At 46.9% G+C, this 21,466-nt stretch overlaps 1 protein-coding gene across 4 annotated transcripts in view; it reads right to left on the reverse strand.

Annotated features, from left to right (window-relative positions):
- Positions 1-2,955: 2,955 nt before the first annotated feature.
- Commd1 (copper metabolism domain containing 1) overlaps positions 2,956-21,466 on the reverse strand; it is a 104,072-nt gene continuing 85,561 nt past the window's right edge. For 3 of the 4 annotated variants that reach the window (XM_039091767.2, XM_017599129.3, XM_017599130.3), the window contains one exon: positions 2,959-3,248. In XM_039091767.2, coding sequence (XP_038947695.1) covers positions 3,141-3,248 — 108 coding nt within the window. In that variant the 3' untranslated portion in view covers positions 2,959-3,140. Of the gene's footprint in view, positions 3,249-21,466 lie in introns of all 4 variants that reach the window. The other variant, NM_001115022.1, reaches the window with a different exon arrangement.

Below are 21,466 nucleotides of genomic sequence, written 5' to 3' on the forward strand. Positions count from 1 at the left end.
ATTAACATCTACACATATAGCAGGTATGTCTTTGCCACAGCCCACGTACACAGAGCTATATACCAAGAGAGGGGACTGCTCGTATAAAAAGAAATAAAAAAAAAAAAAAAAACCCAACAGGAAATCTTGGATATTTTGGATGCCCTGATGAAGCCAGTAACTGTATTACTCATTGCCCAGGACATCAGATGGGAAGAAACTCAGTGGCCAGGGGCAATAACCAGGCAGATCGAGTGGCTTGAGAAGTGGCTATGCAAGGGCCTACCCGGATATGGGCCTGCAAGAGACACCTGCTGGGAAATGGGATTGGATTAAGGGATGGCCTCACTTAGAATATACACAGCAGAAGAAAGGACTCAGATTACTAGCCACCCCACGAGGTGGGAGGACAATGGTGGCACTCAAGAGGGGAAAACTATACCCCCCAGACAACAAGCAAAAGACTCACTTGGCCACATGCACACAAATGGACTCATTTAGGAGATAAGAAGCTCATCCAAGCAGTCAAGGTTTATGTCATAGACCTTAGGTTTTTAGCCAGAGACAGTAGAACAGTGTAAGGTATGTCAGGAAGTGAGTGCTTATGCAGCCAAGAGCAAACAGGGCAAGAGACCCAGGGGAGTGTGGCCTGGGGTTTATAGGGAGGTCGATTTCACAGAAGTCAAGTCAGGAAAATATGGTTACAAATACCTCCTAGTGTTTGTAGATAATTTCTCTGGATGGGTTGAGGCTTTCCTTACCAAGCAGGAAACGGCTACCATGGTAGCCAAGAAGATATTAGAAGAAATCTTCCCAAGGTCTGGAGTGCCCAAGGTAATTGGTTCAGACAACAGTCTTGCTTTTATTTCTAAGGTAAGTCAGGGATTAACAAAGATGTTGGGGACTAATTGGAAGCTCCATTGTGCATACCATGCCCAGAGCTCAGGGCAGGTAGAGAGAATGAATGGAACCCTAAAATAGACCTTAACTAAATTGACCATGGAGACTGGCGCTGACTGGGTGGTGCCCCTTCCCCTGGCCCTGTTCCAAGCCTGGAACACCCCCTACCATTTTAACCTGATCCCTTTCAAGATCCTGTTTGGTTCCCCAACTCCCTTGGTGTCCCCTGGGCCCTCCCTGGAGGTTTCCCAACTCACTGATAGGAACCTCTTCTTGAGGCTCTAAGCCCTTCTTCAGTCAATACAACGTGAGATTTGTCCCAGACTGTCTGCCTTATGCTCCAGGAACACCAGAGACCCCCTTACCATTTCCAGACTGATGGCTGGGTCTACATTGGAGTCCTCAGGCACAGTTGCTGGAACCCTGGTGGAAGGGACCCTTCCTGGTACTGTTAACTGCTCCCACAGTCCTCAAGGTGGACAGTACTGCTGCCTGTGTGCCTGTGTCCCATGTGAAACCTGCAGATGCTGCCCCACTCCCTAGAGACCCCCGCTGTCCCCAGGTGCCCGTCCATCAAACCTGAACTGTGGTTTCCACTGGAACTGGAGATGATATTGCCTCCCTGATGGCCTCCAAACCCCTCAACTCCTGGTGGCCCAACCTCTCTTTTGACCTGTGCCAGCTGGTGGCAGGACTTGACTGGTGGGACATCCCCACCCATGACGGGAGCACTGGCGGAAGCAAACTGCCCATATGGAAGAAAGAAGGCTCTGGGCTGGGATGGGGCAGTAGGATGTGCATTTCCTGCATGGAGGTATGACCTTTGGGAGACCCCCATTTATGTTTGCCCTGAGTGGAAGAAGCAGGGCACAAGTTCACAGATGCAGGGATCGAGACCAGTTTTATGGAGTTGTCTGGGGATTCGAGACTACAAGACACACCTACTGGAACCCCTCCTCCTCTTGGGACTTGATCACAGTAAATGGGCCCTAGCAGGGGGACCAAGGGACCAAGGGACCAAGGGACACCCCCTGCACAAACGCCACCTATATATAATCAGATTCACTCAGAAAGGCAAAGAACCAATGGGATGACTAAAGAGAAAAACTTGGAGACTCAGGTTGTACAAATTGGGGTCTGATGATGGCCAAGGTGAACTCCTCCCCTCGACTAACCACCCTCAGATCCACCTTGTTAGGACCCCTAATTGCTCTCCTGCTGTTGTTGACCTTTGGACCCTGTGTATTGAGAAAGCTTAGAGCCTTCATAAAAGAGAGAATACGTGCAGTACAGCTGACGGTCCTGCGCCAACAATGAGACCCTGAAGACAGGACCTGAAGAATATGAATTAGTCGCCAGAGACCCCTGAGTGTAGCTCCAAGATTGGAACTTGTACAAGAAAAAGGGGGAATGAAGGGCCCTAGGGGCTTTCGCCAGCCTCATACCCACCTGCCTCGGGGCAAAGCTATGCCAGGTTCCATTCTCCACCCATAGGAACGTTCTTGTAGAAAATTCTCAGAATGTACTGACTGAGGCTTGATTTAAAGATTAATATGCTTAGCCAATAAGTTTGAACTGTAACCTTGCTGATGTAACCTGTGCCCCTAAGAAGTATTAAAAACTGCTTGTTATAGCCATCCGGGGTCGTGTTCTAGTCACTCGCCATGAGGGGCTGCTTGAGGGTCGACCCTGATGCACCAGAAAATAAAGCTCTTGGTTTGCATCAGACTCTGTTCTTGTGTCTCACTTGGGGAGGGGGTCTCCAGGTAGTTCAGACTCACTTCGAGTCTTACATTTGTCCTCCAGCCTCCTGTTTAATTTTGCTTTTTGTTTGTTTGTTTTATTCAAGACAAGGTTTCTTTGTGTAGCTCTGGCTGAAGTGGAACTCACAGAGCCCTGCCTGCCTCTGCCTCCCCAGGGCTGGGCTGTGTAAAGCCATGTGCCGCCGCCACCACCCGGCACACTTCAGTGTGTTTTTATACGTGTCCCTCACAGTCTTTGTGCGAGCTAAAATATGGAGACCTCTCCAATGGAACAGATGTGAAAGTAAAAGAACTGAGCAAGCAGAGACAGGCAGTATTTGAATTTGAGGGTTTTCCTCTTTTTTACCCACTTTTTAAAATATATTTTTATTTATTCTTGAGGACTTTCATACATGCATACAATGTTTTTTTGTAACACCAATGGGCAAGCAGGACTTTAAAAAGGTCAGTGGAGAAAGTCTGTGAGCACTTTCACTTCAACGCTCCTCCCTCCCTCAGTTAGGCTGCCTGCATCAGCCCGCTGATACTCTCTTCCACCTCTGACAGCTTCTTCAAGATCTGCTTGACCTTAGCTTCATCAAACTCCAGACACAGAAACTCAGATTCCTGTAAAACACAAAAGGAAGTCTCAGAAGAAAACCGGTAAGAGAACTGTAGTGGTTTGAATGAAAATGGCCTCACAGGCACAGCCCTTTGCATACATTTGCATGCTGTAGGGAAGGGTTAGGAGTGGCCTTGTTGGAAGAGGTATGGGGGGAGCCTCAGGAAAGGGCTCCCCCTCCCCCTCCCTCTCTCCCCCTCCCTCTTCCTCTTCCTCCCTCCCTCTCTCCCCCTTCCCCTCTCCCCCCTCCTCTCCCTCTCCCTCACCCCCCCCCGCCCCCCTTCTGCAGATGAGGATGTAAAGCCCTCAGCTACTTCACCAAGCCTGCCTGCTTCCTGGCTTGATGATTATGGACTAAACATCTAAAAGTGTAATTAAGCCCCCAAATTAAATGCTTTCTTTTATAAGTTGCCTTGGTAATGGTGTCTCCTCACAGTCACAGATAGTGACTAAGACTCTAGCTGAAGCTCTTCATCTGGCATGAGCACTCTGCAGAGGCTCAGGGCCCAGCACGGCACGGCAGACTCCAGGTCTTTTAAGCCTATGTGAAGTCTTACCGCACAGCATATCCAGAGTGTCCACAATGAGACACAAGTGTAAACACAGACGGAAGCCCTTGTTCCCATGGAGAGGCTCTTCTGTCTGGCAACTCAAGTGACAGGGCACAGTTTAAGGTAGGTACTTAGTACTGCTGCTTTGTGGACAAGAACTCTAAGGGCAGGAAAGGTTAACTTCATCTAAAAATGTTTTAAATGACACAAGTCAGATACTGAATTCCCAGCTCCGGCTGACTTCAAAGCCTGAGCTGTCTCCGCCTTATATAATAATGAAAGAATTGTGGTTTGTTCTGAATTAGCCAGGGCCAACTGCAACTCTGGCTGAAAAGGAATTGTGATAGGTTCACTGGGAAGTCTTAGCTAGACAGCTAAAACGGATGGCCAGATTTCGAAATCGTAACGGATATTCTCAGGTCCTTCTCCACGAGATAAGACTTCCCTCACAAGAGCTCCCTCCAATACAGTCCCTCAGTCACTCAGGATTGGTGGCAATCTAGATAGTATTAAAAAAAAAAAGGTCTTTGACGTGTGTGGTGGAAATCTCGCATGGCCCAGGTAACCCTAACTCTTCATGGTTTTGAACGAGAGGGGCAGATTACAGGTATCCAAGAGTATCAGTCTTTCCTACCTCATGGACAGTAACTTTAGACTAGTATACATGATTGCAGATTATACAGTCCAACTGTCTTGCTTTCTAGAATATGAAATTGAGGTTCTAGATATATCAAGGGACATGCCTAATGGCCTTGTCCGTTCCGGGCACAACCACAGGGTTAATACTCTTATCTGTACATTTTTCTCTCTAAACTTAATTAAAAGGGATCAAAGTATCCTACCCCACGAGTCTACTCTGGCAAACAGATTGTTCTGAATTGAAGGTGACTGAGATCATCGGATCCCTTCTTGGAGCTCCTTCCATCTAATTGAAACCTTCTGAGAAACAAGGACGGTGGGAGAAGACAAAGGCTAGTGTAAGGCTCACTGATTAACAGTGTCTAGCACCGTTCTTCCTGTCACCAGCTGCCCCTGGGAACCTCATTTATTAGCCTTTTAGTAACTTTCCAAGTCTGTGAGTTTTCAGGGGTTTGTTTTGTTTTGTTTTGGGGGCTACATGTGGAAGCCAGAGGTCAACCTCTCCTGTTGGTCCTCAGACATTCACCTTGGCTTTTGAGACATTAATCTCTTAGTGGCCAGAGCTCACTGAGAGCATGGTGGGCCATCTGTCTCTCCAGCCCTGTGATCACAAGCTCATGCCACACACTTGGCTTTCTCAATTCCTCAGGTAGGTCCTTCCCATTGAACTCAAGTCTTCCCAGTCTTCTACTACTGGCTAAACCATCCCCTAAGCTTGTAACTGTGACCTTTTTTTCAGACAGGGCTTCACTGTAAGGCTCTGGCTCACCTAGAACGTGTCATATAGACTAGGCTAGCCTCAGACTTACAAGAGATCTGAGTGCCTCTGCCTCCTGAATGATGGGGAGAGGTGTACATCACCACATCTGGTCTTCAAACGACTTTAACTGACAATGGAAACATTAAAAAGTTTATATTTATAGAGTACCGTGGGATATTTTGAAACTTGTATTCACTGTGTAATGAATCAAGTCAAACATTTCTATCTCATCTTTAAGTGGTGAAAACACCAGTTCTTTCTTCTAGCCTTTGGAAATATGCAGTATATTGTCTATAGACATTCAATTGTGGGACATCTCACTCCTACCTGTAACTTGAGACCAATCATTAAACTCTCCATCACCTCCTTTCTTCCAGTCTCTCCAGCCTCTGGGTCACCGACACCCTGCTCTCACTTTCTGTGAAATCAACTGTTTGGGTGCTAAGGACTGAATCCAGGGCCTTGTGCGAGCCAAGCAGTACTACCACTGAGCTTCAGCGACAGTGAGATGGACGTGTGCGTGTGCACGTGTGTGTGTGTGTGCACGTGTGTGTGTGTGTGTATGTTGCACATACCACGTCACATGTGTGGAGGACAGAGAGTAACCTCTCCCGTCAGTCCTCCTCCCCTTGTTTTAAATATGTTTTACATATTTGGGGTGGGGGACAGGGCACATGCTATATTGGGCCTTGAACTCAAGTCCCCAGGCATGGAGCCATCTCCACAGCCGGAGCATTAGCAGCTAACAGGGACTAAACTAGGGCCTTAGAGCCCATGACCTCCATCTTGTTTTGCGATGGTGTCTCTTTGCTATTTTCCTGACTGTGTAGGCCAGGCTGGCTGGCTTGAAAGCTTCCAGGGATTCTTCTGTGCTTTCCAGGGATGCTGGGGGTACAAATGCTCATGTTACATGTCTGGCTTTTACGTGGGTTCTGGGGATTTGAACTCGAGTCCTCATACTTGCATAGCATGCACTTTTACTCACTGAACCATTTCCCTAGCCTGAGATGAATGTTTTGGGTTTCGTTTCATTTTGAGACACAGGGTTTCTTCTCTGTGTAGCCCTGGCTGACCTGGAACTCACAGATCTGCCTGCCTGCCTCTGTCTCCTGAGCACGGGGGTCAGACGTGTGGGCCCCAGGCCTCACTGAGATGGACGTTTTCATAAAGCACTGAGTGACAGGCAGTGTCTTCTCCCAGTCCCGACTTGCTCTACCTAATTAGCATTGTGCACCCAGGCCTGGGGATGCCTCCCTCAGTGCTGGGCCTCTGCTCTTCTTCTCTTTACGGCTGCCTCACAGTCCACGGAGATGTGTATCTCCCTCAGCCACTCATCTGTCAAAAAGTCCTTAGGTTGCTTCCACACTTGGCTATGGTGACTAACCCTGCAGTAAACACGGGAGCACAGGCGTCTCGCTGACACACTGATGTCATTTCCTTTGGATCACATGGTAGAGCTGCTTACTTTTTTTTTTAAAATGGGTACATCAGAAAGCGTTATTTTGAGGTACAGGATGGGCTTAAAATACAGAATTTGGAGGGAGCACAATTTAGTTAATAACAATGTCCAGTGATAAGAGGTCTAGGCTTATCCAGGGTCTGTTATTTGTGGACAGTATGATAATGTCAACAATCTCATACTTAATTCTTAGTTTCCTGAACATACTATGCAAACAAGAACTTCTAGTAGTTAAACCAAGAATAAGAAAACAAGCTCAGCAGTGGTAGAGCGCTTACCTAGGAAGCACAAGGCCCTGGGTTCGGTCCCCAGCTCCGAAAAAAAAAAAGAACCAAAAAAAAAAAAAAAAAGAAAACAAGCTCAGAACACGCACATGCACGCACACACAGTGACTGGCCAGTCTACCACAGTCTTCCTGACCTTTACTTTGAAACGTTATTTACTGTGAGTCCTGTCAGAATAAAAGCTGCCAGGAAAAAGATTAGAAAAAGGCACAGAAGGGTTCTCTAGCCCCACGCTTACATCTTGTTAAGCCTTGCGTGCATGCTGTGTCCCTACGTCTAGACTCACATTCTTGCATGCCATTCTGAGAGAAAATGTGAGTCTGAGGGAAGGAGAGGGAGGTCAGACGGGTTCGCCAGCTCTGCCTGTGGCAAGCGTTTGGAGGCAGTGGGTAGAAGGTGGGCAGAGAGGAAATGGTATCTCTGTTTAAGGGTGTGCTCTGACATCAGCTGGTACTGGGCCTTTGTTCAATGATCAGCTCTCACACTGATGTGATATTTATAGACTGGAAACCCTTTCACATGCATGGTCTCACTTGATCCTTTAACAGTCCCTGGGAAGAGACAAAGTCAGAAGCAAGCTACTCTGAACAATTGTAGAATTAGCAGAATCTCCCCCTCTAACACAGAGCAGATGGTTTGAGCCAAATCTAGCAAGCTTTGTCAGAAAATACAATGGATTTTATGAGTTTGATATTATAATCCCAATGATAGAAAATTAGGATTCTGTTTACTTAAAGTTGTCCACAATTCTACAAACTGGAGTTTCAAAGTTCAGGTCCATATGAAAGACAGGCAAAGGCAGTCAGCAGCTCCTAACTGGGGGGGAACTAAGATTCTCCCTCGGTCACCACCATTCAGTAATAGACACTGAAAGTTTTGGAACTGGAAGTAAGAGAACAGTGTGTGGGTATGGGATCCAGGACTCACTCTTGCTCCTGTGAGAAGGAAAAGCTACAGAGAAAAAGAGAGACCAGGAGAGAGGGCTAACTCAGCTGGCCGAGTGCTTGCCTAGGGGCACTAGGCCCCAGCTGTCACTGCCGGTGCCACATAAACGGGATGGCAACACACACCTGCAGTCCCAGCACTGAGGAAGCAGAGGCAGGAGGATCAGAAGTTCAAGGTCACCCTCCACTACACAGGAAACTCAAGGCTAGTCTAGGCTACACATCCTGTATTCTCACCACACCCTAAAAAGAGAGCAGTGGGGATGATTGTCAGAAAATGCTAATGAATTAGAAGCTCAGAGGAAGACAAATTCATGTTTAAACTATTAAAACATGGAAACAAGACTAAGCAACCAAATGCTGTAAACCTTACTTGTCCCGTTTCACAGCTGTCCTAAGGTTAACTGGGTTGCGGCTTCTGAGCCTGTAAATCAGGACGTTAACTAAGTCTAAGGTTTCTGAGCCTCCACAGTGACTCAGCTCCCGAGAAGTACGTGGGCCTCACACCTGCCTTATTTTTCCATGGCAGCTCTTACCCAGCAAGGTAAAAATTATATCAGGTACTGGCACACTGTTTCTGATTTGTCAAAGGAAGAAGCTAAGTACTTCATGCTGGCACGCATGGCCTCTCTGATAGATATACTCTGGCCATGGCCTTTGGGGCAGCCTGAAGTCAGCCTCATCTGGTACCCTACCCTGGGGCTGCCAGTCAGGAAGCACACATCCATCATCCAGTGAAATAATACAGAGGTGCAGCAGCTGGCTGTAACAGTGGCTAGGGCAGCGCAGGACAGGAGCCTGACAGGGCAGAAACAAACGAGGCTCCAGGATAGGGTTGCCAATGACCTGATAATGGAACTCAGGTCCTAATTCTGTTCTTGTCTGCCCATCACTACCAGTCCCTAGAAAGGGAAGAACCCCAATATAAGCATTTTCCTTATAATCAAATTGGGAAATAGTTCTAATACCCAACAACCCACAGAAAGACCAGGCGCGATGGGCTAGAGGGCATCCACCCTCCTCACCTGAGCGGGCGTGCACAGCCACCTCAATCCCTTGCCCTGCCATGAAGTTATCCAGTTCACGCTAGATCGTCCTCTGTGTCCTTTGTCTCTGCCTTTTAATCTAGGCTAACAGGATGCTGTCATGCCTGCCCAGCCTTCATGTGGGACAAGCCAATGCCCAGGCATTGGTATCGTTACCCTGTATGAGAGCCTCTGCCCTTTAAAAGAGGCTCTCTGCTCTTAATAGTGAGAAATAGTCATGTGAAAGCCTCCTGCAGCTAGACTGTCATCCATAACAACAGAAACAGACAAACAAAAACCTGTTCTCACTGAGGAGAGGCACCGACTACTGTGTCGTCGGCAACAGCAGAGGCCAAACAACAAACTCCTTTGTTTTTACAGATCTAATTCCCAAGAGCATGTGGAGCTTGTAATAGTCATTCTCCCTGCAAGGATCAGACATACTGTGTGCTCTCTTTTCCCACCATAATAGAGGTGTTTATTTAATTAGACCACCCACCGAATTAAAATACTAAGAAGTGGGAAAGGCCAGATTCAACCATAAGGACACTGGCAAGGTCTCAGGACTAAACAGTAAGACCTTCTTACCCTTGGGAACCTGTATTTCCATGTTTTCTGTTCTGAAAAGGAGCAAAATGTGGTGGTTTGAATAACACAGGTCCCCAACAGGTCCACAAGGTGTGGCCTTGTTGGAGGAAGTGTGTTTCGGTTCCCTTCCTGCTGCCTGCTGATCCCGAAGTAGAACTCTTAGCTCTTCTCCCTCACCATGTCTCCCTGAACACTGCCATGCTTCCCGTCAGGACAATAAGGGACTGCACCACTGAACTGTAAGCCAGCCCCAGTTAAATGCTTTCCGTTAGGAGAGTTGCCGTGGTCACGGTGTCTCTTCACAGCAGTAGAAACTCTAAGACAGAGTTTCTATTTACAATTTAATTCCCTCACTTCTGTCTTCTTACCACGTAGAGACATAACGGAAGTCTGCAGCCGCAGCCAGTTATTACAAGTTAGTAAGGGCGCACTCCCAGCGGCGGCACGGCTGACCTGGTACCTCTGTAAGGCTCTGAGCTAAAGAGAATTGAGAGCAAAGGTACTACTGCGGGGCCATGCACTATGCCACCCCTAACTGACCGTAAGACCCAGCGTATGACATTCCTGCATGGCCTGTACCCGCCGGCCCTGGAAGATGATGCTTTTATGAGAACAGTTTATATTTACAAAGGAAATCTCTTTTTGTGAGAATGGAAAGACGACGATCAAATCACCACAGATCTCGGTTTAAATCTGCATAGTAAATCTAACATTTGCTCTATGTACTTTTCCTTGGCTGCTTTTACAAAGACCTTTTCCCACTTCCTCCTTTGCTTCTGAGAATAAAATGGGTTTTAGACCTTGTTAAGATCAGGCTGTGCCCTGCCCTAAGTTACTCCATAAAACTGACTTTTCTTTTAAGATTGTGCCTTGTTGTAAGAGACTCCATTTTATAAGCAGCGTTTTGAATTGATTCTGAATTCAAAAGCACCTTGATGAACAGGTATCCAGGACCACCCATAAGGCCCTGACATAAATAACTCATTCATAACAACACAGCACAAGGGATGCCACTCTATGAATTTACTGATGTAAACTGGGTCCACAGGAGAACACGGGCATACGAAATCCTATCAGGAAACAGGCCTGAGAACGTCTGGACACACCAGATCAAGGAAAGGGTGCAATTCCTCCCTTGGACCCCACAGAGAAGAGGACGAATACCACTGCAGTGCAGTGTTCCCAGAACGCAGTCCTGCCATCTGACCACCCCAGTGTGTGTCAAAGGACTGAGGACATGGCCTGCCTGAATGTTGTCTGTCTGTCCACCCACTTAACCTTTGCATCTAGCCAGCTCTGCGCTTTGTTTCTGAAGCTGCCAACATTTTTACTCAATTCCGACTCTTCAGCCTGACTCTGAAGTGGCAACCTCCTGCCTCTACCCAGCGCTCCAAGGGGTGGGGTTGTAAGCATGTGCACTCTGCCCGATTTTACACGGCGCTGAGGGGCCAGCCCACCATCTGGACATGCTAGGCAAGCATCCTACAGGCTGGGGTACAGTCCTGGCCCAGACATGGGCATTTTACAGATTGCTTTCTTTTCACATTTTTCTTAAGTTCTTTAAAAATGAGACTTTTATACACACGTATATGTGTGTGTGCTTGGTGCCCCTGGAGGCCAGAGGAGTTAACAAACGGTTGTTGCTTTCGTATGTGTACAGAACCCAGGTCCTCTGCAAGAGCAGACACAGAATTTAGCTCCTGATCCCTAGCCCCCTTCCTACTTCTTTTCAATCTGTTCTGTTACACAACTTCCTCCTCCTCCTCCTTCTAGTTAAAATAATGACCAGAGTAAGACTTCTGACCTTCAGTGGAGACATGGTATTCTAAACTCCACCCCTCCCAAAGTACAAGATCAATATTACAAGGCTAAATGTTACTGCCCTTTCCTGTAACTTAATCTAGGGCCTGTCGGCCGCCTGGACAGGAAACCAATGCCCACAATTTTTAAGAAGTAGTATCATGTCTTAAAAAGAAAAAGGAAAGAAAAGAAAGTAAATGAGGCCAATGGCGTCTTCGTCCAGTGCACATCTTCACCTCTGAGAGTATCCCAGGTTTTAGTCTGTCTTCTACACTGCACACTTTGTGTCTCTTCTGAATTCACGTGACAGAACACAAGGACTAAGGGGCCAAGAGGAGAGTCTAGAGCAGATCGGAAAGATCTCTGCAGAAGGGGGACAGCAGAGCCACGCTCACTCAGTACAAGTCATGCTACGCTCGCAGCTCCCTCAGAACGGCTGTTGTTCTACAGACTCGAGGGCTGAGGAGGAAGAGGTCCTTCCATAAGGTGCCATGGGCCAGTCAACGGCTCAGCTCCACACAGCTAGGGCTGCTGCTTACACACTCTTTGAAGACCGATTATTCCTACAGCCCTAAGGAGAAAGCAGACCCCAGACAGGCCTCAACATTCGACCTGGGGCCGTCACTCTGGATGTTAGGACCAGAAAACCCCAAGTCAGCTGGGAAAGGGGACGCAATTTATCTCGATCTGCTCCAGAGACTGGAGAGTCAGCTTTAAACAAGGCCGTCTCTGTCTTTTTCCCACTTTAATGGGGGGAAGAAAACAAGAAGACTTTAAAAGCAGTTTGAATGCACCACGTTCAGATTGTTCATCAACAGTAGAACACTTTTTTTTTATTTCATGAGGAAACTGTTAGCCCCCTCCCATGTAGTTTACTTAGGGAGTAAAGGAGGTTGACTGAATTACATTACAGCGAGAAGCTGACCCAGATACGAAATTCACATCACTGTCTATCCTCCAGAGTCAGCGTCCTTTGGTAACACACAAAAGCAAGATGACATCATTTGTTGGGAGATAATAAAGACCCAGTATAAAATTACACGACACAAGACAAGAAACCAGAGATCCGGGCTCTGCGTCCAGCTCTCCCTCTTAATCACACTCACGGGAACTCAGGGGTCACTTCAACTTTTTGGAGCCTGACATTCTTCATCTATCACATTTCAAAGGCTTTTTTTTTTTTTTTTTTTTAGAAAGTTTTAATGGTACAATAAAAGAACATGAAAATGTTTAAGACACCAACAAAGGTAACTGTGATACCCATAATCAAATGTTGACAAGAAGACTCAACGAGCAAATACAGGATAAGTCACCACATACATACCCCGTCTCCCAAAGCTTACCTTTTGGAGGAAATGAACCCCTTCAAAGAGCCCTTTTTAGTGATAACCCTCTACATTGCTGAGCCCAAACATCACTTTTTGACAAATATTTTATTGGGATTAAGGAGATTGTTCAGCCAGGAAAGTGCTCGATGCTCAAACATGAAGACCTTTGTTCCCCGGTAAAAGCCAGGCGTGGGGATGTGGGAAAGCCAGATGTGATGTCAACTTCTACTTACATATACACATGCATACACAATACATACATACATACATACACACACAACTTAAAAACAAAATGTTTCATCTGGGGGCTGAGGATTTAGCTCAGTGGTAGAGCGCTTACCTAGGAAGCGCAAGGCCCTGGGTTCGGTCCCCAGCTCCGAAAAAAAAAAAAGAACCAAAAAAAAAAAATGTTTCATCTGTTGTAAAACTATATGCTATGAAGTTTCGTACACGTGTGTGACATTCTGTCACGTGCATCCTCTCTCCCTCTCTCATTCCTCCAACCACTCCCTGGCTCCTCCCCCGACCAAGTCCTTATCCCACTTTGAAATCTTTTTTCAGTTTTTAAAATCTTTCATCTTAAAAATAAAATTCTTTATTGACATTCCATGCCACAATTAAAAATCCTTACTTTAGGAGTTACTCCTGATGATTTGTATCTGTGAGGGAGAAGTCAGTGGAAGGCCCCTTAACTGCTGAGATGCTGATTACCAAGCACGTAGATATTGTCTCTTCTTACAAGTCGGCCCCTGTCTTCTTGGAGGGCTCTACAGCCGCCATCTTTAATGCCTGTGGGTCAGGAGTGAGGGAGAAGGCAATGGCGCACTGAGGGAGGGAATGAGCAGACGTATTTAAAGGGATGGCCATGTTTCACTTCATCTGATAATTTATAGAAAAGTGAGCTTGATGAGGAATGAGAGGCAGGGAGATAGGGGTTTCTGCTGCTAGCTGTTTGCCATGACCACTTAGGGCGTATGAACACCACGGTCCATGGCCAATAACATCCCTTCCAGGTTGGACAGAAGGCAGCTGTCGTGCCACAGACCCCTTAGGGTTGTATGAGCACCAGTGTGCTGACAGTCTCTGGTTCGACTGTGTGGCTGATGGTCTGTGCCGCTCTTAACCACTTGGTCAGTGTCTGGTAACATCCTCTGATGGAGACAGAAGGTACTCGTCTTGCATAAACAAGTCTGGGCCTTCCTGGGATTTACAAACCCAGATCCATCGGCCTGAAGCCAGAAGAACGGAACACACACGGCTCCATATAAGGGAGTGGGTGAGAATAGGAGTCACTTGTTTAACCAGATGGGCACTTAAATGCCCCAGAAACCTCTCATCTGCAGACTTCTCTGGCCAGGCCTGTCGGAGCATGGCTTTCCTCCCCTCCCCTGCTCGCTGACCGCCTGTCTGGGCAGACACAGGCTGAGACTCTCAGCCCACTGCCCAACTCCTCCTCTGCAGAGTTGCCGTGCGTGCGCTCTGAAGATGCTCACACAGGGCCAGCAGCTGGCACTTGTACTGAGAAGATGCTCACACAGGGCCAGCAGCTGGCACTTGTACTGAGAAGATGCTCACACAGGGCCAGCAGCTGGCACTTGTACTGACGAGCTCGTTCCTTCTTCCAGCTTACCCTCAGAGGCGGGAACGCACTGGCCTTCACTTTTCCTGGCCGATCCTATGAACTCCAGCTTATCTGGCCTGTGGCACCTCTTGTAAACCCAAATAAGACTGTCTCTGGAGTTTCCTTCTTTTAAAAAAATCTTTTGATTGGAAAAGGGGACTAGAGACCGATCAGTAGTAAAGCACTTGCTGCTCTTCACTCTTGTGGAGGACCCCGGCTTGGTTCTCAGCACACTCACGGCAGCTCACAAGTGCGTGCAACACCAGTTCCAGGGGGGACAGTGCTCTCTTCTGGCTTCCCTGGGCGTTACACACACACACACACACACACACACACACACACACACACACACACTCTCAGGCAAAACCCTAACACAGAGAAAGGCTGAATTGCTTATTTTTTTTTAAAGATTTTATTTATTTTATTTATATGAGTATACTATAGGTATCTTCATACATACCAGAAGAAGGCATCAGATTCATTACAGATGGTCGTGAGCCACCATGTGGTTGCTGGGATTTGAACTCAGAACCTCTGGAAGAGCAGTCAGTGCTCTTAACCTCTGAGCCATCTCTCCAGCCCTGAATTGCTTATTTTAAAGGAAACTTATTGACACTGACACATAATTTGTCAGTTTGTGCTATGGGAAGTAAGTATTAACCTGGGCCTTGCAACCTAGAGATGGAAAATAGGACACATTAGGCTGAATAATGAACAAGGAACTGGAGTAGAACGACGCCTGGTGCTGGTCTCAGGAACCAGCTTTATGGTTACAGTTGCCTCTGAATCCAGTGATGACAATGATATCACCCACAGGCAACAGGGACCAATGCATCTGTTGCCATGGCAATTGCTGTACATTCCCAGCATCCACCTGGCTTACCTCCCACCTTAGGCAGACCCTCCTGACCTTCGCTCTCCCTTCTCTCTCTTTAACCCCTTCATCTCCATTGCCCCCTTGGCCCCTTTCCCCACAGCTCTCTCACATGGACCTGTACTGACCTGGTGCGGTCTGTTGGGACATGAGCTGCACTTCTAACACGACACCTGAGAAGTTGTGGGGAGGAAGCAGGGTAGGCGCCCTAATTTACTGAAAGACTAGATCCATTAAGAGAAGTGGACCATAGATGGGAGAACTGTCAAAGACAATGAATTCTAGTGAGAAGCTTGTGATTTTCTTTAATCCCTCTCCCTCTCCCGCATGTGTGCATGCGTGTGTGTGTGTGTGTGTGTGTGTGTGTGTACACGCGTGTGCACGCACAAATACTCATGCACTCATATCAAGGACAACCTCAGCTCTGATTGCTTATTTTGTTGGTTATATTATATTCTTTGCATTTTGGGCATGGCTACACGTTAAGCACAGAGCTCTGTGAGTCCCCCATTGAATGCTAGTTTAAGCAAACACAAAGTCAATCCTGCTGGCTCCCTGGTAGTTAAGGCTTTCAAAGCAAATGTTAAATAAATTCTACAAGGCTATTTCATGCCCATCAATTCACACACAGAATGGCCCATTGTCAGGCTGGCTGCCACTTGGCAAGAGGTTGACTGGGGAAGGCTAAGCTCAGAACAGTCTACAGGCAGAAGAAAGTCCCAGAATCCACTGCCATCGTATTTATCAAGACATGCCTCCTGTGACTGTGTTTCAACCCCAAAGTCATTTTCATTGTCTTCTGCAACACAGGATTCCAAAGCGACCAGGCTTTGATAATAGAGACGTTCCTAGAGACAAGCAGCATGGTGAACGGATGTAGGGACGATTCCCTAAGACCAACAAAACCTAGTTATTAAATTAACCAGAGTTTACTTTTCAGAAAAAATATCCTCGAGAACAAAGTTAAAGAGCCCTGTATGCATCACTAAAAAATTTACAGCTCGATATAAGGCAGTGAGGTAACGCTAAGTGGCTAAGTAAATAGCATGATCACGGCAGAATTAAGGGAGAAGTAACTTGGTGGTAATATTCATGGTGGTTTAGTCGGGGAAAGACCAGAAGTAGGAGACTGACTGAAACAAACACAGAGTGGGCGAGAGCACAGTCCATCTGCAGGTGAGGACCGGGGGCTCCACAGCCTAGGAGACCATCAAAGCCTGTTGCTATGCCTAGGCATCTTTCTCACACATGAGCAAGCAGTTCCCAGAGCCTCTGCATCTGCTCTCTGCCGTCCAGAACGCTTCTGTGGTGGTTTCCTGCTACTGCTGGGGGCACAGCCTTGTTGGAATAGGTGGAGCCTTGTTGGAGGAAGTGTCATTGGGCGGAGGGCTTTCAGGGCTCCTGGTGCTCAAGTCCTGACCCTGAGACACACAGTCTCTCCTAGCTGCAGTGGGACAAAGATACCAAACGTTTAACTCCCTCTCCAGCACCGTCTACCTGGACGCTGCCATGCTTCCCGCCATGATGATAATGGACTAAACTTCTAAAACTGTAAGCCAGCCCCAATTAGACGTTGTCCTTTAAAAAAGTTGCTGTGGTCATGGCTCACAGCAGTGAAGCCCTAACTAAGGCAACTTGCATAAAACACAAATGGTTAATGGTTACCACCTGAGCCAAACTCTCAGTTTTTACAGCTTTCTTGTACTAGTAACTCAAATTCTAAGCCTTTTATCACTTAAAAACTAAAGCTACTCACAGGGGGGGGTGGGGGGGGGGCGGCTCGAACCTATGAACCCAGCGCTTGGGAGGTAGAAGCCGAAAGATTAGGAGTCAAAGGGCAGCTACAGTCACATAGTGAGTTTGAGGTCAGAGTGGATTAACATGAGACCCTGTCCAAAAAAGCAAACAATCCAAAATTCAAAATAAAAGTTAACTCTTTTTAAGCAATGAGTCTTACACTAAGCGGTGTCACAAACACCTGTCTGGCATGTGGCTAGGCCTCCGTCGTTCATCAAACAAGCTGAGCAGAGTCGCAAAGCTGGCACAGTTTGGGAGTCACGCAGTAGGAGCACAGGGAAAGCACGGGCTGCGCACAGTAGGTTCAGGGCTGCTATAAGAAAATACTGTAGACGTGGTAATGTACACACAAAAGAGACTCGCTTCTTACAGCTCCATGAACTAGCAAGTCTGACGCTGAGGGCGTCAACCTCTGGCACCATCACATGGCGTACGGGAAAGTAAAGATTTCTTCAAAGGTAGAGCGAACTAAAATCTTTTATAAAAGGGGCTAATCCCTTCCAGAGAACGGACCCTCGAGATCTAAAACTTCTTCAGGTGCTGCTGCACTGGAGATAGGTTTCCAGTGCACGGTCTGGCCCTGCATTCACACTCAAGCCATAGCACCAGGCAGGCCACGACATGTCTGCTACAGCTAAGAGCGGGAAGTAAAGCTACCTTGAGAGCTGGTAGAGTTGATGGCCACTTACGAGTCACATCACGGAAGGCTAATTGGTGAGAAGTACACTGAATATTTGCCAAACTGGTATGCACCCCTTGATCTAAGAAAACCGCCTTGGTTTGAGAACAGTGGGATTCTTGATGGCTTCTCTTCTCAGGGAGTTCGTGTTCTTTTAAATACAATCTCATTAGAGCTGGGAGAGTGTTTGTACAGCGTGCTTGGGCCTGTGCTTGATTCCTAGTACAAGAAGAGAGTAAATATAACCTCTTCTATCAAGAAACTAAAGCTTTGGAGACTCGATGTTTGACTTTTTCCAGGAAGCTGTGATTTTATGATGATGTCCCTTGAGTAAGTCATGATTAAATCTAATAAATCCTATTTAGTTTTAATTTCTATATAATATAATATAGTCTGTAAATTCAGCAAGGAAGGTGAAAGACAAGCAAGGTTTCAGTTTTGACCTAAATTTGAACGTGCAGCTCAGCCAAGACTATGAGAATCAAGTGATTCCTTAGTGATTTGAACAAGTCATACTGTCCTGTGGTCGGTATGGCTGCTTTCTTCCCATGACCACTTCCTGATCCCAGATCTCCCTGCAGGACTTGCAGACAGATTATTCTCCTGCAGGCAGCTTCTGACTTGTCCGTGCTGGGTTGGGCTTTCTAGCGATGGAGCTGCCTTTGAGCTAGCCGTGTTCCCATGGGAAACCCTGGTGAACGCATCCATTCGCTGAGTACATCCATTCTTGTGGTAGTGTTACTTTGGTCTGTTGGTAGTGACCCACAGGAGGTGAGCAGGGTTTGCTAGTGTTTCCTAGGAAATTTGAACACAACCAACTACCGGTCTCTAATTAGATTGAGACTTAAGATGATACAATTGGCTACTTGTAGAACATGACTTAAGAAAACACCCTCGTATTAGATTGCTGGTTTACTTATAGAAATACCTCTTTATTCAAAAGTTAACACTCGGAAGCGCAAGGCCCTGGGTTCGGTCCCCAGCTCCGAAAAAAAAGAACAACAACAAAAAGTTAACACTCTAAGCAGCCAGAATCTCAACTAGGTTTGGCTCCAAGGTGTCCACTGGGAACAGTCAGCAAGCTGTCATTCTCAGCGAGGCCACCCGGGCGCTAATGCAGCCTGTGCTGTTTGTGTAAAGCCTTAAATGGCTCTGAAGCACCCTCACTGGCTAGGCACCCATCACAAATGTTTAGCTGGGCGTGAAACACACAGAATTTCCTTTAGAAATTTTTGAGCTCTGCACGGCAGCCGTACCACAGCCAGTGAAGTCCACCAAGTGCAGTTATTGCTAACTGGAAACTTTTCCCAGCAGGGAAGAAAGTCCCATGTTTTTAATCTTCTGACTTGAAAAGGTTACAGCTACAGTATAATAAACCCATGGTTCTATTAAAAACACTGTGGACCTGGAAAGATCTAGAAAGACGGACACACTTTTCATAAGCCATCCCCACCTTTGCTTTTAACTCGGGGTGAAGCTCATCTCTCATCTCTTAAAGACCACAACTGCCTCTGTAAATTGGTGTAATGGTGTTTGCCTCACCACTTCAGAGGCAGTTTGGGAATTATGAAACAATATTCTCGAAGCTCTTTGAAAGGTCTTAATTATCATCGAGCAGCACAATTATTCTGACACCAGTTTTCCTACTCAGTTTTCTAAATTTATGCTTAGAAAAAGCAACCAACACAAACAAAAAAATTAAAATATAAATCAGCTTATCTATCCTAGATATGGGCCAATCACAAACCAGAGACGGGAAAACACCCGTGCAATGAGATGCTGTCAAACAATGGCTCCTGGTAAGCAGCAGAAAACCGCTCACTGCAAAGGGTCTGAAGACAGCATAGTGTCATCATCAGATTATCCAAAAATCAAACACAACCTTCTGTTGTGTTTTGTTTTGAGGCAAAGTTTGAAGCTTACAGTCATCCTTCTGCCTCAGCTTCCTAGGTGCCAGGCTTACAGGTGCAGGTAGGTGTGAGCCACCAAGCCTGGCAACAGAGCCTCTTTGGGGAGGATGATGTGGGGGTTGAGACAGGGTCTTCCTATGTAGCCCCGGCTGGCCTCAAACTCAGGACGTAAGAACTGCCTGCCTCTGCCTCTTAAGAGCTGAGATTAAAGGTGTGGACCACCTCAATCGGCCAGAAGAGCCTCTCCCCAAACCCCAGAGGTTTAAAAAAAAAAAAAAAAAAAAGCAATGGAAAAAAAGAATGTTTTTTTCAATTATTTTTATTTTATGTCTGAGTATTTTGCCTGTGTGTGTGTCTGTATATCACTTGTGTGGCTCGGTGACTATGAAGACTAGAATCGGGCTTTGTATCCCCTGGGGCTGGAATTAGAGACGATTCACCATGTGGGTGCTGGGAACGGAATCCAGATCATCTTGAAGAGCAACCACTGCTCTTGACTGTGTAGCCATCTCTCCAGCCCCTGAATATTTTAAAATTGAAGCCTTCTACTTCCCCAACTTATGACAATGGAAATACAGTTATCAAGGGGGAAAAAAGAACCTATAAGTCAATGTTTTATTTACATATAAATTTATATCTTTATTTTTATTGTATGGCTGTTTCACCTGCTTATGTGTCTGCTCACCATGTGTGCCCGGTCCCCGTGGAGGTCAGAAGAGGGCATCAGACCCCCTGGAACAGGAGCTTCAGGTAGGTATAAAGCCACTATTTGGGCGTTGGGAATCCAACCTGGTCCTCTGCAGGGGAAGCCTCCTCTTAACCTCTGAGCAGCCACCCAGCCCCAGAAGCCAAAGTTTTACATTTTGCTCTACTCAGGAGAAAATAGAAAGACACTAATTAATTAAAACCAAAAACAACATACTTGAGTAACTAGTCAGACTGTGCCACCCGATGGTTCTGTGACAAGTCTTCATCTTCACCTGGGAATACCTGCCATGGTCCCTCCTCCAGAGGCCACACCCTTTAAAACCCATGGAGCAAAACTTCTGTTTAAAGCATTCGTTTACAAATGTTCTTGCCAAAGAAGTTCAAAGCTGTGCTCCACTTTCCAGGACATGGGACAACGAGTGTGAGTTAAAGGACTGTCCTTGGTATGCATTGCTCTGATCAAACACTGACCAAAGGCAACCTCAGAAAGAAAAGATCTTTAGAGGCAGACAGTGAGGCAGAGGCCATGGAGGAATGGATGCTGCTTGCTGGCTGACTCCCTCAGGCTTGCTCAGCTAGCCTTTTCATACAACCCAGCTCCACCTGCAGGGATGCACCTCTCACAGCGAGTGAGTCCTCCACACTAATTAGCAATCAAGAAAATGCACCTCAGGCATACCCACAGGTAATCTGATGCAGGCACTTCTTCACTGTAAGTTAAATTAGGACACCAGTAAGAACCCTGGGTTAGACACAGAGACAGCAGGGGAGAGACAGACACAGAGACAGCAGGGGAGAGACAGACACAGAGACAGCAGGGGAGAGACAGACGCAGAGACAGGCAGAAGCAGAGACTCAGCCTATGAAGATTAGATAATTGTCATCGGGACTGGGGAGGTGGCCCAATGGCCAGGCACACTGGCTGCTCTTCCAGAGGACCCAGGTTTAACCTCCGGCACCCACAGAGGGGTGCACAGCTATCTGTAACCCAGTCCCAGGGGAGCTGGCATCCTCTTCTGTTCTCTGGGTGTGCACCATGGAGATACACACGCAGGTAAAATACCCATACATACATCACACAGAAGTATTTTAAAAGGAGGGGAACACAGTGGAGGAGCACAAGCTGAAGAGGGAAGAGGAGGGAGAGAGAGGGGAGGAGGCGGAGGAAAAAGAGGCAAAGGATGTCCTTTGTCATTGAAAAAGCTAAAGAAGGGGTTGGGGATTTAGCTCAGTGGTAGAGCACTTGCCTAGCAAGC

This window comes from Rattus norvegicus, chromosome 14, assembly GCF_036323735.1.
Source record: "Rattus norvegicus strain BN/NHsdMcwi chromosome 14, GRCr8, whole genome shotgun sequence".
Classification (NCBI taxonomy): domain Eukaryota; kingdom Metazoa; phylum Chordata; class Mammalia; order Rodentia; family Muridae; genus Rattus; species Rattus norvegicus.